This window comes from Annulohypoxylon maeteangense, assembly GCF_022496945.1.
Source record: "Annulohypoxylon maeteangense strain CBS 123835 unplaced genomic scaffold GGS22scaffold_5, whole genome shotgun sequence".
In the NCBI taxonomy this organism is placed as follows: domain Eukaryota; kingdom Fungi; phylum Ascomycota; class Sordariomycetes; order Xylariales; family Hypoxylaceae; genus Annulohypoxylon; species Annulohypoxylon maeteangense.
In genome coordinates, this window is record NW_025953252.1 from 1,112,745 (window position 1) to 1,126,360 (window position 13,616).

General features: G+C 48.0%; 4 protein-coding genes across 4 annotated transcripts; 1 reads left to right on the plus strand and 3 right to left on the minus strand.

Annotated features, from left to right (window-relative positions):
- Nucleotides 1–291: 291 nt before the first annotated feature.
- On the minus strand, nucleotides 292–3,422 carry GGS22DRAFT_158644 (putative vanilly-alcohol oxidase). Its single transcript, XM_047960678.1, has 7 exons — nucleotides 2,788–3,422; nucleotides 2,709–2,719; nucleotides 2,501–2,656; nucleotides 2,061–2,445; nucleotides 1,913–1,997; nucleotides 1,811–1,849; nucleotides 292–1,752 (listed from the first exon to the last, which is right to left on the minus strand). Exons 1-7 carry the CDS (start codon nucleotides 3,051–3,053, stop codon nucleotides 889–891), a joined length of 1,806 nt encoding a protein of 601 aa, XP_047820611.1. The 5' UTR covers nucleotides 3,054–3,422; the 3' UTR covers nucleotides 292–888.
- A 511-nt stretch (nucleotides 3,423–3,933) lies between these two features.
- On the plus strand, nucleotides 3,934–4,839 carry GGS22DRAFT_117420 (uncharacterized protein). Its single transcript, XM_047958132.1, has one exon. It carries the CDS (start codon nucleotides 4,109–4,111, stop codon nucleotides 4,649–4,651), a length of 543 nt encoding a protein of 180 aa, XP_047820612.1. The 5' UTR covers nucleotides 3,934–4,108; the 3' UTR covers nucleotides 4,652–4,839.
- Nucleotides 4,840–6,205: 1,366 nt separating this feature from the next.
- On the minus strand, nucleotides 6,206–9,741 carry GGS22DRAFT_158650 (putative multicopper oxidase). Its single transcript, XM_047960679.1, has 4 exons — nucleotides 8,724–9,741; nucleotides 7,648–8,660; nucleotides 7,120–7,589; nucleotides 6,206–6,998 (listed from the first exon to the last, which is right to left on the minus strand). Exons 1-4 carry the CDS (start codon nucleotides 8,994–8,996, stop codon nucleotides 6,838–6,840), a joined length of 1,917 nt encoding a protein of 638 aa, XP_047820613.1. The 5' UTR covers nucleotides 8,997–9,741; the 3' UTR covers nucleotides 6,206–6,837.
- Nucleotides 9,742–11,305: 1,564 nt separating this feature from the next.
- GGS22DRAFT_117486 (sorbitol dehydrogenase) lies at nucleotides 11,306–13,080 on the minus strand. Its single transcript, XM_047958133.1, has 5 exons — nucleotides 12,761–13,080; nucleotides 12,562–12,689; nucleotides 12,310–12,469; nucleotides 11,765–12,233; nucleotides 11,306–11,673 (listed from the first exon to the last, which is right to left on the minus strand). The coding sequence occupies exons 1-5, from the start codon at nucleotides 12,976–12,978 to the stop codon at nucleotides 11,470–11,472; spliced, it is 1,179 nt and encodes a 392-aa protein (XP_047820614.1). The 5' UTR covers nucleotides 12,979–13,080; the 3' UTR covers nucleotides 11,306–11,469.
- Nucleotides 13,081–13,616: the final 536 nt, after the last annotated feature.

Below are 13,616 nucleotides of genomic sequence, written 5' to 3' on the forward strand. Positions count from 1 at the left end.
ATGCGAATCCGAAGCCCTCTCCAGTTCGCCGGAATGAATCTTGATCGGCTGGTTGCATTAGGGTATCCTCATAGGTGGTTAGCTCTTCGATTGTCTCACTAAAATTGATTTTTCATTCGTTCCCTTACCAACTGCAGAAACGCGCGGACCAATCCCCTAACAGTAAAAGCGCTCTTAGGCTTCGTCGTGCATGTATCTCCTCAAGCCTTGCGGCACTTCACGATAGATCACAAGCCACCCACGTCATAACCTCTGGCAATACAGAGTACATCTTTTCTTAAATTCGTTTCAGCTCCCACAAGATTGGTTCTAGGTCTAGATTATTAACCTATGTTTCGGATGAAGACTTACCTAGTAGTACTCTTCTTATAGCTCCAGTCGAGAGGGAGTTAGAGTTATTTTCAATACAAACTAACCTAGCAGCCTAGTACGCTTCCATCGTTCGATATTCAGCTACATCTCATACCATGATCCGAGGATCTATTGCCATTCTGTCTCTTACTAGGCGCTTTGGTCCGATCGGTGGTCGACCCCCGCTCGAGGCAGCCGCCTAGGTCATACCGAAATTTCTACGCTAATAGGAAACGAATTCGCTAAGATGTATGTATGTTGGCCGAATCCTCTTCAGGGCTCCACCGGCGACTAGGAGGCCATACTTATGATGATTGGATACATGGTTCATTTTCCCTCGCATGGCGTCGGCATGTGAGCATCACTGATCATAAGGTGTTCATGCACGCTCGGATGCCAGGGTTGCTTATCTCGACGTCAAACCCACAGCCAATGCGCAGGAATGGCCGTCATCCTGAAGCGAACTAGCAGCATTTCTTGGCGTCTTCGTCGCAATAGGCCGATGAGATTGTGAATGTCGTCTCCTACAAACAGTGTCTAAGATGGCGCAACACCATCCCCTTGTGTATTCTCACCACTATCCTTCGTCATCTCCCACCCGCGATTCCTATACTGTTTCGGCCAAATACCGCACCGGCCTGGCGCCATGATGCCATTAGGATCCAGCGCATCCTTTAATTTCTCATGGAACTTCATCAGCGCGCCGTCATTCCAATTATACGTCCCGGCCACCTGATCCATGAGCACCAGATGCGTCCTGTACTCCCCATACCCAAGCGCCGCGGCGTCATCCACCAGGTGGCGCAAGCAATCCAGCACATCCTTGCGACGCTTTGGGTCCGCGCGATCATAGACCAACTCCACAATAAGGTGCATCTCACGCAGCCCGACGCAAAACGCGGGGAACAGATCGACGCCGAACTGCTCATGCCGCTTCTTTGCTAAGTCATACAACCTTGTCGCGTCGGAGCCGCGGATTGGGCTGACAGGCGAGAAGGCGATGTGAGCACCATTCGGCATCCAATTGACCCAGCGTAGCTCCTGAAGTTCGGGCACACCCGCGGCCACGCGGTCGCGCGCCCAGAAATAGTCGTCCGGTGGGATCGACGAGGCCTCGATGCGGCGCGCACCGGGCACCTTCTTGAACTCCGCATCGACTATGGCGAGCTTGTACTGCCGGATGTGCGGCGGCCCGTACGACATGCCATAGTAGACCCATGTGTGGTCGCCGAAGGGGAGTGTCGCGGCCACGGCGTGGACTACGTCGTTCGGGATCGTGCCTGAGCCCTGGTAAAAGTCGGTTCGCGGCCGGCCGCGCACGGCGATGGATTGTGTGACATGGCGCAGTTGCGCGACGTTTTCGAGGATGTTGCTGATGCGGAGCGGGCGAATTATTTCTATCTATTTGCGGGGGGTTTAGCGTTCTATTGGTGAAAACATTTTAGCGAGTGATATTTACCAGTTGATGAAGATCCTCTTCCTTTTGGAAGGTGTAACACTGGCGAAGGTGAGATTAGCATCTAAGAGTCGTACTGATCCGCATCTAGGTCTTAGGTCTTACAAAGCTCTCATATCCACCTGGGTTTGGCATTAACGTCATACCCATCTTCGTCACAATGCCAAAGTTTGATTGTGAGAATATTCCACTACGAAGCGACATGATTAGTTTGGGGTCATTGGAAGCACATACAAAGACGACATTGACTTACTCGGAATATGGTCCAAATCCGTACGGAAATGTCTGCCATGTATTATTACCCGGTAACGCTCCCATCCCCGTTCGGATAACCTCTCCTGTCGGAAGTACGACCTCTAAGCCTGCATGACACGCCCAATGGTCACCGTATGGCGTATAGCCGACACCTCTGTCTACCGTGTTCCCTATTACAGAGCCGCCACCAACGTCCGGCACATCAACCCAAAGGTGATCGTACCCTTTCTCCTTAATCGCTTCGTATAGAGCGTAGAACGAGACACCAGGCTCGAGAAGACACGTGTAATCTTCCGGGCTGATTTCAAGTATCTTGTTCATGCGCCTGCCGAGGTCGATGAGAACAGCTCCGCGGACTCTGGGTGCCGCACCACCATATCCCACTAATCTCGTTAGCCCCAAGCCTCTTTTCAGCCAACGCCGACGTAGCACACGTACAATTTCGACCCATCGAGATGGGGTTGATAGGTATCTTGTGCTTATTCGCCCATAGGACAATTTGCTGCACCTCTTCGGTGCTGCCGGGGTAGACTATTGCCGAGGGGACCAGCTCTTCGTCATCCACCACCGCCATTAAGTCATGGGTATTTGGATCTACAAGTTTTTAGCAACGTTCATCATTCATTATGATTAACATTTAGCTTACGTTCCATGTACCTAGATCCAATGATTGGTGTAAGAACATATTACAATTTAGGTAAGATTGTGAATGAAAATGGACTTACCAGCCATCCCTCAGGGGCTTATCATTCCGCTCAACGTTTTCTTCCCCCAACTGCTTACCAAGCTCGCCCAGTGCAGCAGAGAAGGCCTGTTCGTTAATACCATGAGGAATAACAGGCAACCTGTTTCTTGAAGCCTTTGGCTTGGTTCTTGTCTCAAAGATTTCAACTTTTGCTTTTCGAGCCTTTTCCAATAGGAATTCAGGGATCCCCGAATGCTTTTCTGAAAGCAGGGGTACATCCGACTGGGCTTCTTCTGAAAATGACATGGCGTTAATATCGATTGATACAGCGAAGTATCACGGTCCCCAGCGGCTTGCAGGATGTCTCAGCCTTTAATTATTATATCCAGCTTCCGAATATTGTCTACTAGGTGCCTAGCCAAGAGTATCGCTGAATCTGGTGCTACCCCGCAGGTAGTTAACCTCGTCAACGCATCTGCCGAACATTGACCCTGCGCTATGCCGATCGTCCGGCGTGAAAAGTGTGCAAGAACTCCAATTTCACTGAGAGCGCGTGGCCTGGGGAACAATAAATAATCAGGAAGGGCTAGATTAAGGGGTCGCGCCTCCAAAGGTTTCGGAAAGTCTCTTCCCCAACCTGCACCTACCCGACAAAAGTATGGTGATAATGCCGGTCGTAGCTGCTGTGTTCCATTACATAATTCCTTATTCAATTATGAAAGCGGCAAATTAAATAGCTCCTAGACAGCTAGAGCAAATTAATTATGGTACTCTAGGCATGGCCTATATTATGAGTTTTTCGCAAATCCATCATGCATTCTTCACAACCTATCAATTGCCTACTCTCTGGGCATGAATGATGTGCTGTGGTAGGCTTGTCCATGCGCATGTTCAATAAGAAGCAGTGAGTTAAACGATAACTCGAAAGATTTCATCGTAAGCTCGGTTCAGCATGCATTCATATTCCTATCATAAGATTGACTGGTATATTGAAACTTGTAATTAAAAGATATGAAAAAGGAATATTGCTCATGAAGTAGGGAAAGAAGACTTTGAAAGCACAGTGGTGAAGAAGATGGGTATCACATGATCAATACCGCCCTGGCTTGCGCGGGGCAATCTGTGTAACGTCAAACCCCACAACTTGATTGCCCCTCCATAGTCCATCCCCACTCCCCACACCGACAAACAAATCTGAAGCAAGCTCAATAGCTTAGCTTACATAGCTCACCATCCAACCCTCCTTCCCATATTAACCATCTACTCCCTGCAGCATTTTAACAGACAAAACGCAATCTTCAAGTCCCGAAAATTACCTACCTATAGGCGAAGTTAGGTGTCATCACCCACCATCCCCCAAAATGTCCGACACCCCGATCCAACACCCAACCCCGGCCGAGGCCTTCAAACAAGCAAAAGCGCACGCCACACTTCTACGTTCCCTCTACCTACACCCGAAGTTCAAGTACGCGCAGCCACCCACGCCCGTCTTCATAAAGCCGAACATGGACGAGACGCCACCAGCGCTCTTCTTCGTCGCCGACTTCGTGCAGACCACGTACATCGAGTACGTGATCCCGTTCCTGCCCGCCGGCGCCACGCGTAAATGCAAGGATGTCGCCAACCCCTGGGCCTACATCGACGCGAACTACGTCTGGGAATGGGAGTGGGACGAGGCTGCCGGAGTGTTGAAGGATAAGGATGGGAATGTGAAGGAGTTCCCGAAGTTGGCTCAGGCCCAGGCGGTGCAGAAGATGGGGGATATTGTGAGCCGTGGGTTTATGGCAAGAAAGGTGATTCTGGAGAATGCGACGGATTTGAAGGCGCAGCTTTTGATGGGGGGCCAGCCGTTTGATTTTGGGGAGGAGGTTGAGAAGGCGGTTAGGGAGACGTATGCTTTCTAGTTTGGATGTTGGGTATTGTTTATGGTTGGCCTGTTGATGTTTACGCCGATGGGGACTAGGTAGGGGATGTCTAGTAAGCACGACCACGAAAGCGCATGATAATGATGGATCTTAAAAGGGAGTTTGCCGTATCGGGATAAGAATGGTACAGTTTGGGATTTCATAATCGGATAAAACACAGGAATGCAGGAACACATAGATAGGAGAAGGGTAACATTATTCTAATTCAAAACACAATGGAGATGGAGATGGAGGATAAAAGAATATTGCAGGCAATAGCCTCAACTTGACATGGAGAGAAATAGTTTACAGTTGCGAGAAATTTCCTCTCGATAACTCAGAATGAACTCTTCGAGAGCCAAATCAGCATTCGATTCTATTTCTTATCAACCCCTTTATATCCGCCCGTGGAACTGCCGGGTCCTCCCGGTCCCCCGAATGAAACGCCCGCACCTCCTCCAAAGTTCGACTGGCTCGCACCTGCCATCGCGGCTTCGTTGCGCTGGCCTTGGGTCTCGCTCCGAGAAGCAACGCCCCCCGATGGCTTGTTTCTCTCTGGTGTAACCTGAAAACGTGTGTCGTCGTTAGTTAGAGAAATGACCATTGGCAAAGTTGCAATTTCCTAACCGGCGTAGGTTTGATGTTCCCAAACTTCAGTTTATCCTTAGAAACATTCTCTTCGCCCATATTGATTGTCTGTTGGTCTCTTAGTATTTGAAATTAAGTATAAGCAATATTAGCAGCAATTGTTTACCCTTAGTTTTCATCGTTCATAACGTACCTATTTTACACATATTTCCTCGTGACATCAAGGTCTATGTCAACATTACGATGGTATAGGGGCTAGAAGTACCGAAATACTTGAACATGTGAAAATGCAAAGATGGTTCAGACGGCCTCAACCTTAATCCGAAAGGGGTTTTGCTCATAAACGGCCCTAGAAAACCAATACGTATTAGCAAGAAACATTAAGAAGTTAATTAGGGTAAATAATCATATTGCCGATACCTTCGTTATTGGTAACTTCCTCTCCGATCAAATCCGTCGTACCAATAATTAGTGGGTGGGGATGAATCGTTCCATATCTTAGTCTATCTCCGCATTCTCTTTCGTATCCGCGTCCGAGACCTCATTCAAACCGTCCGGATCTTCGGTCTAAGGTTTTACTATTAGGTAGCATATCGACTCGGAGGTCGCTTGCCCCTTTTAAACGGCAACATCCACGGAGTTTCTAACCTATGGATCGTACGATATCGTTTGTGGCATGATGATTTTCGAAGGTCCTCGCAGCGAGCTACATTACTATGGATTGAAAGAGATTTAATAGTTGTAGATTCTACCAAAGCACAGAGATATAGGTAGGAACAGAGGATTAGAGACGAATAATATATTAAGGATGGAGGTTGGTCTTTGATGCCAATCGCGTTAATGATATGTTTTGATTAAGAAAATAATGTATTTACTTGAAGCATACGCATATGCATATATACAGTATATGAAGTAAACGACTCGAATGAAAAAAATGACGTAACAGAGCTTCCCTAATCAGTCAACTATTAAGTAGTCCAAACCAACGGATGGAGTTTCAGAATCGCGATTTGGTCTCATTCTTAGTTTTTCTCGTTTGTTCCAAACGTTTAAATTCCCTCTTTTTAGCAATCAAGCTTATAGGTTAAGACGCGTTCATCGATCCCACGATGTTACTATACCATTCACCGTCTAAAGTTCCTTGCCTTACCTCATTTTAATAGTCAGCCCACTTTAACCATGCCTCGCCCTATAAGGTATATCGGAATGTTTCAAAAAGAAGCTTGAATCCTTCGACTTCGGAAAACACCGAAGATCAAGCCACGATCTATTCAGCCCTTCAAGCTAAAGCTGGAAGCTGACAGGGTACTTAGTAACTAGAATGCAACCTTGCGGCACAGCGTCGAAAATAAACGAATTCCGCATTGGGGTTCCCGGTTCCAAACGGGACCAGCGCCACGGAAAACCACAATGCCTATTCGCGGCACAGAAAGGATATCCGACGAAAAGGGGAATTGGGATATCTATGAACTGAAATGCTACCATATACATATGCAGTCGTTAAAGGATATCCAAGAATGCCTCATATATACACCCCAAATGCCATCTAACATAAATCTCTTTTCCGAACGCTCATGATATCTTTCATCAAATATTAGCTAGATCGTAGTCTCTTCCGAATAATATTCTAGTACTAGCGGGTCGTAAGTTTCGTTACCATAAGCACTACCACCGTAGTCCAGATATCCACTGATATACGGTGGAGGGATCTCACGAAGGATCGTGAGCGCATCACCAAACACCCAGACGGTTTGCATGCCTGCGATTGAGATTTCATGTCAGTACATTGATTATGAGATATAATAAAAATAAAAATAAGCGGGGACGGGTCTAGGAGATGATAAATGTCGAATATTCATGCAAGGGTTTATTAAACTTACCCATAATCATATGCTGCAGAATGTGGCAATGCATCATCCATGCACCCACATTATCTTCAGTGACGCGGATTCTCCATGCCCGCCAACCAGCTGTAGTGTTGCTTTGGCCCTTAGCCGTGTATCGGTGCAGCATTGTTGTGTCGCGCTTCATAGGCGTGTAATTCTGAAAGTGCTCTTCGTTGGATGCAGCATCGTATGTGCCATTCCCAGATCCAAGGTCCCAGTAATGTTCACCATGTCCGTGCATAGGGTGATATTCAAACCCGCCGGTAGGACCAGAGTTGCTCTGCCAAACGATGTCGAGGACCTCGCCAACCAGGGCCGGGAATGCCCTAGTCCCAGGATCCCATCCGTTATTGGCAAGTGCAGCCTCATAGTCCGGGGTCTTCCCATCAATGTATGCTTGAATTAGATATGGCGTAGTATGTAGCTTTTGAGCTTCGTCTTCGGTCCACGATAAGTTGTTTTGCCTGTAGTGCTTGTTAGTTACTCTGGTGCTATCCTTTGATAGGATATGTAGATACATACTCCCACACCATCGATCCTGTTACCGTGCCAGCATCGTATGAACCGTTGATGATGTCTTGACTGACCGTGATATAGAGAGTGCGTGTAACCTCATCAAGCGTGGGGAACGGTGTAGGTACGTGTAAGGGCTCGAGGGTGTATTCCATCCACTTAGCTACTGAGTTACCATCGGGTGGTAACGAGACTGGTGGCTGGCTGGGGAAGTTTGGTAGATTAGTTCCATGCCGCTTGCTGTCCTGTGGCTTAGATCCGTGATCCGATGAACCCCTTCTTCTAAATTTTGCCGTCGAATTGCTTTCAATGGTATTGTTACTGTATTGAAGCAACGCGTACCCTCCCATGTCTTCCGGACGCCCGCGACTCTCGAATCGAAACCAATACTGACCATCCTTCCCATCAGCGTCTACTTCATCTTGGGTCTTGGTGGTAAGTAAAATATCGAATCTTTGCCCGCTGCCGATTTGGATATGGTCCGTCGTGGCGGGCTTCGAGTAATACCCATCCGCAGCGATGATGGTTAGATTAGTGTGTTCCTCGATACCGAAGTGAACGAAAGATATGGCAGTCCCCCCAACAAATCGGACTCGGTAGGTCGTTTCAGGCTCCACGTCTATGATGTACGGTTTGCAGGAGTCATCAGGTGCATCCTCGAACGATTTATTTCCAGTGCGGTCGTTGAATATCAATGCGTTTGGCTCGCCCGACCATTTAAAAGGTGTGGATGTAAGTCCCTTTTCGACCTCTTCATCTGTCTTCATGTACCAATCTGCAAAGACAACTGGGATATCTTCGTCATACTCATACGGCGGTTCGCCTTGATCCTCCACTACCAATAGCCCATGTGCTGTAACTGCTTGAAAGCCCATGTGAGAGTGATAGAAATACGTGCCAGCGTCGCCTACTTCAGGATGTATTTCGTAATCAAAGAACGTGCCTGGAGCAATAGGCCATTGGGACACTATAGGAGTCCCGTCCGAAAATGGTGCTACTCGCATAGTGAGACCATGCCAATGCTAAGTCTCAGGTGGTCAGAGACAGATACATCCCAACGACTCGATGGAGGAAGTCTCACATACCACTGTGAAGTTTCTATCGTGCATGTCATTGTACACTCTGACCCAAGTTGTCTCTCCCTCCTTTAGGAACAATGGAGGCCCGGGCATTGTTCCATTGAATATCACCGACTCGCGTTTCTCGCAATTCATCGTAATGGTTTCGAAGGTCGCGTGGAGCACATATTCGGGCTGCCATGAATCGTCATGAATGGACACCGTCGAAGCGACGACGCATGTTTGCAGCAGCCCTAATTGAAGTATTAGCGACGGTAAGAGGCCTAAATGCCACCGCATTTTGAAGCGACGCGACGAACTGATGGGCTCGCAACAAAAACAAGCCAGTAAACCTAACGATATAACGTTGGTAGGCGTTAGATTATTTTATACAACTTCACATACCGGGGCATGTGAGAGCTAGAGCCGGCCAAGGGTGGACCTGTGGTCAGCTCCGGCAAGCATTAGGAGCGATGGAATGGTATCCATCTTGAATACTACGGTACGTTCCTGGGACCCTTGTAGGATTGTAGTTGCTCTTTGGTGGGAGGGCGTGTAACTCTGGTCAGGGGGGAACCACATGGAGGGACTTCAAAATGTGCGAGATCATCCACAAACTAGGCGGCTAGGCAAAGTAAGTAAGACCTAAAATGGGGTCTACCCGTGGCCCGCCTAGCCCCGTCGTGTTGCTGGTAGTGGATAGGCCCTGAAAATAGTTCCGCAGTGGGGGGGACTAATGTGGATTCGTAACGGTATGGTATGTATTTCACCATACGATCCGCCACTTCGATCGTAGTAGTGTTGAGGATGAGGGATCACAAGAGCATACTTCCAACCATAGCCTATCGCAAGTACCAACATGGCCAACGGAGACCGTATTTACTCTTATGTCGGAGAATCGGGCTCGGAAATGAGATGGCCAACACGATAACACAGCGGCTCCAGCCGTGGGGCGCCTATGCATATGCTGCAGTTCCGCAGACAATATGACCTAAACCCGGCCTTTGAAGACATCTCTTTTTTTCGATTCTCTAAATTCCGAAGATGGGCAATCGAACAGACGGCAATATCGGATACATTGATTTGCGATGCTTGTTGATGAGATGGAGCCGACCGCCGCACGTCCTGGTGCTGAACAACGATTGGAAGAGATGCCAAGGATGTCCCATATCGAAATTATGAGCAACAAGAGCTACTCATGCCCGTATCGGCAATTGAGAAGAAAATTTATCTTATTCGTCCCTTTTTCTCCCGTTTAGGAAAAAACAGGTCTCACTAAAAGCCTGATTGGTGTGGCGATACAGATCTGTACAAGTAAAAAGAGTAAGTTAGACAACCAATTCAGGGTCAACGACCAATGGATGATCGAAGAAGGGTGTAAGTTGTGGAAAAGAGGTTGTAGATGGTGAGTTTAAAGTTCAGTAAACTTGGAGGGTCCAGGCAGCCAGGACATCACCTATGGGCACAATGTTTCAGATTCTAGTGAGCGAGGCTTATCCGCGACCAGTTATATCCCAGGTCGTGCTTTCTTTTTTTTTTTTCTTTTAATATGCGTACAACCTCACCAGTGCCTGGCTAATGGAATTTAGCTGCTTCCTATGTTGCTTATTAAGGCTATGGCTCCAATGGGATTATGAGGATAACTGGAGATAAACTCTATTGAGAAAAAGAATTACTTTATCTGTCTCACTGCGCAGGTACAATCGACCCAGTAGAAGCTGATCCGAGGCGCCGCCACACTTGTAATACATATTAGCCACTACGGGCACGTAGTACGTATCTTTTCCCCAACTTCTAACGTCGATTTTTCCACCTCCTCCTTTCAGAAATCAGCCTCATCCCAACGCATCCCAACTCACCTCGAACCTCGTAACCCTTCTATCCACCCATATCAAAACTTAGACAAGCAACATGGTATTCATAACCTTAGCCAAGTGGTGAGACAATCACGTTATATGTCATGATATGTGGAAAGCCTTAAGACAATTTACCACTTCTCGTGGGTTTAATTGTTTGACATGATGCCTTCTCCCTACCTACATATCAGATGCCTACACATGCATATGCCAATCGACCACATTACCTATCTCTCATGCATATCACATCCTAGCTTTCCGCCGTGACAAGCTTCGCGAGAACACTAAACAGCCTTCGGAGAGCGGTAATTTGAAAATACCGTCTCTCGGCCTCCCAGTCCCGATATGCCGCCTTGAATTAACTGTCACGATGGAGAGGACAAAATAGGCGATTGAGATGCATCGACTTGCCATGTAATAAAAAGCCATCCGGTGTATGGCGGTGTTACGTGATGACAGCAGGAACGAAAATCCCGATATTTAAGACCCGAGGGCGGCATTAGACGATATTTTCCGGGGACATTGGAATTGGACCCGACGTTGTCCAACATTACACGAAAACTCACGAATACACGGCCGATACGAGTCATGAGGGTCTTTCCCAGCTACTGGTTCTTTTCGGTACGGGAGAATATGGCCGATCGTACATTATCCACCTCAACCTCACAGGCAGCCCTCGCGTCTCGCGCCTCGGCACGGCACTCGCAGTAGTAGCAGCCCTGTACTTCTCTCATCAACCTCTGCTTCTGCATATCCGCCACAAGCCCATCTCTTAACCTGCACGCCAACACCACAGAAGCTTGGGTTGACCGCCATTGGCAGATCCAATTTTGATTAACTCAACGCCACCTTATTATAACATCCTACATGGAACTTTTATACACGATAAATGGTAACATGATATTTGCGCCTCTCGCTTACAATGAGGCGTCCACTTCATCGACAATATGGACCTTGATGCTTCCGTTCCTAACATCGGCGCACAGCTCGAATGCGTCGAGGGCTTTCTCGAGAGGGAACTTATGTGTTACCAACTTGTTGAGATCAAGGATGCCGCCGCTCATGCAATTGATAGCTCCCGGCCAGGTGTCCCTATATCGGTTGATGAACTTTAGATCGATCTTGGTTGATGGCACTAAGTTAGCCAAGGAATATCAAGAATTATTGACAGATATTGTTCTTGGGCGAAAAATAAAATAAAATAAAACTCACCTCGGCAAGGGACAGATGCATGAATGGGATATTGTTCATCACCGGTCTACCAACACCAATCACCATGATCGTCCCTCCTCTGCGGACAGAAAAGGCGGCCGTGCAGACGCTGCTCTCGACACCGGTACATTCCATTACTGATGCCGGTGCGGAGTACTCGTCATCTCCGAACAGTTTTCGAATCTCCTTTGCGTTCTCTTCAGGGCTCAACTTGGAATTGATCTGATACGTCTGGCATCGGGGTACAAACTCCTTAGCGAACTCGAGACGTCCCGGGTCAATGTCTGTTATGACCAGGGGATGAGCACCAGAAGCCCTTGCGGCTGCCAAGGCAACGAGTCCGATTGGGCCTGCGCCGCAGACGAGCGATGGACGGCCCAGCTTTACGTTTGCCCCCTTGATGCCGTGCAAAATGACGCTCAACGGTTCAAGTAATGCGCCTTCGGTATAACTTAAGTCATCTGGGATTCTAAAGGCATGTTAGAACCTCGCTTAGACGGACGATCCTTATGAACGAATCCGGCCTGATCCATGACAGTGCTTACTTGTAGAGCCATTTGGCAGGATGGACTTTAAATCTCTGGATAGTCCCGTTGTATGGCCATATTCCAGAGAATTTGACATCCTCGCAAAGATTATACCGACCTTCCATACAGAGAAAGCATTTTTCGCATGGCTCCTGGGGCTCGATGCCCACTCGATCTCCTAAATCATCCGGTCAACAGCCATCCTCGTCGCCAATTTTTCGACTAAGAAAACACAATTACAGAGGCTTGACAAGGCAGCTTTGAACTCACCCGGTATGAGATTAGTCACACCTTCACCGCACTTAAGCACAATGCCGGCAGCTTCGTGTCCTAGAATACAATCCCCCTTAACCTCCAAAGACCCTATGCGTCCTGATTTCCACAAATGCATATCCGATCTGGGTGAAGGGTTAGGCATTTATATTATTCGGAGGTACATTATGGTTTGAGGAACATGGCTAAGACATACCCACAGATTCCCGAACACTTGATCTGCAGAGTCACCTCCCCAGGACCAGGCTCCTGGATAGGGGCATCTACCAGCTTGAGCTTGTGGTCTTCGGTTACTTGCAGTGACGGGTTCTTAAACCCCTTTGCGTGACCGTTGGTATGACCATTGGTATGTCCGTTAATGTGGCCATTAGTGTGGCCGTTCACATGGGCGTCGTTCACTTCTGCAGACGGCATGTCTATCAAGGTGCGTGTTTCAAAGGGGACTGTCGTAACTCGTTTCACAGACTGAAGCCAGACGAAATCGATGTTTTCAGATTTTAGATGGGGGAATTCCGCGGTAAACTGGAGAACGCAAATCCCAGGTCTACCAACTCCGAGGACCGAGTTTTCACTTATAACCTTCGCTGCGCCCCCGTTGATTTCTTGATAGCTTCAGTTGATGAAACCCCGGCATTCCCAATTAGGACATCCGGCGGCGACATCGTCAATAGATATTCTCGAGACCTATCACGGCGTAAGCGTGATATATGCCAATGTGGGGAAACCATGCCTCATTGGTCTATGGATCCCATCCCCTGCTCTATTCTTGACCTGTCAAACAGTCCAGAACACCCAAATTCGACCTGAAGAAAGATTCCAATTCGCCCCCCCGCCACCCGCAGGTTCCGCCCGTCAGGCTCGTCTCCGCAGCTGCATCCTTTTGAGCACGGGGAAAGACAGGACGGTGATGCTACTATGGCATTGCATGATCCCTACCTCTATCATCCAGATGCTCCTATAGGACCATATGAGAGCAGATCCGGTTTTTTAGGCCCTTAGCCTCTTAAAATCCTGCAGTTAGAGAAGCATAGAGGAGTGTTCGTTTCCTATTC

Excerpts from the sequence above, each read along its gene's own strand:
- GGS22DRAFT_117486 (XM_047958133.1), bottom strand. The coding sequence starts at position 12,978 with ATGCCGTCTGCAGAAGTGAACGACGCCCATGTGAACGGCCACACTAAT. Across the intron at positions 12,470-12,561 it reads TGTGACTAATCTCATACCGG|GAGATCGAGTGGGCATCGAG; the intron begins GTGAGTTCAAAG and ends CGGATGATTTAG. Across the intron at positions 12,234-12,309 it reads CCTGCCAAATGGCTCTACAA|AATCCCAGATGACTTAAGTT; the intron begins GTAAGCACTGTC and ends ACATGCCTTTAG.
- GGS22DRAFT_158650 (XM_047960679.1), bottom strand. The coding sequence starts at position 8,996 with ATGCGGTGGCATTTAGGCCTCTTACCGTCGCTAATACTTCAATTAGGG. Across the intron at positions 8,661-8,723 it reads ACGATAGAAACTTCACAGTG|CATTGGCATGGTCTCACTAT; the intron begins GTATGTGAGACT and ends CCTGAGACTTAG. Across the intron at positions 6,999-7,119 it reads TCTGCAGCATATGATTATGG|GCATGCAAACCGTCTGGGTG; the intron begins GTAAGTTTAATA and ends TCTCAATCGCAG.
- GGS22DRAFT_117420 (XM_047958132.1), top strand. The coding sequence starts at position 4,109 with ATGTCCGACACCCCGATCCAACACCCAACCCCGGCCGAGGCCTTCAAA.
- GGS22DRAFT_158644 (XM_047960678.1), bottom strand. The coding sequence starts at position 3,053 with ATGTCATTTTCAGAAGAAGCCCAGTCGGATGTACCCCTGCTTTCAGAA. Across the intron at positions 1,998-2,060 it reads GGATTTGGACCATATTCCGA|TGGAATATTCTCACAATCAA; the intron begins GTAAGTCAATGT and ends GTCGCTTCGTAG. Across the intron at positions 1,850-1,912 it reads CAGGTGGATATGAGAGCTTT|TGTTACACCTTCCAAAAGGA; the intron begins GTAAGACCTAAG and ends CACCTTCGCCAG.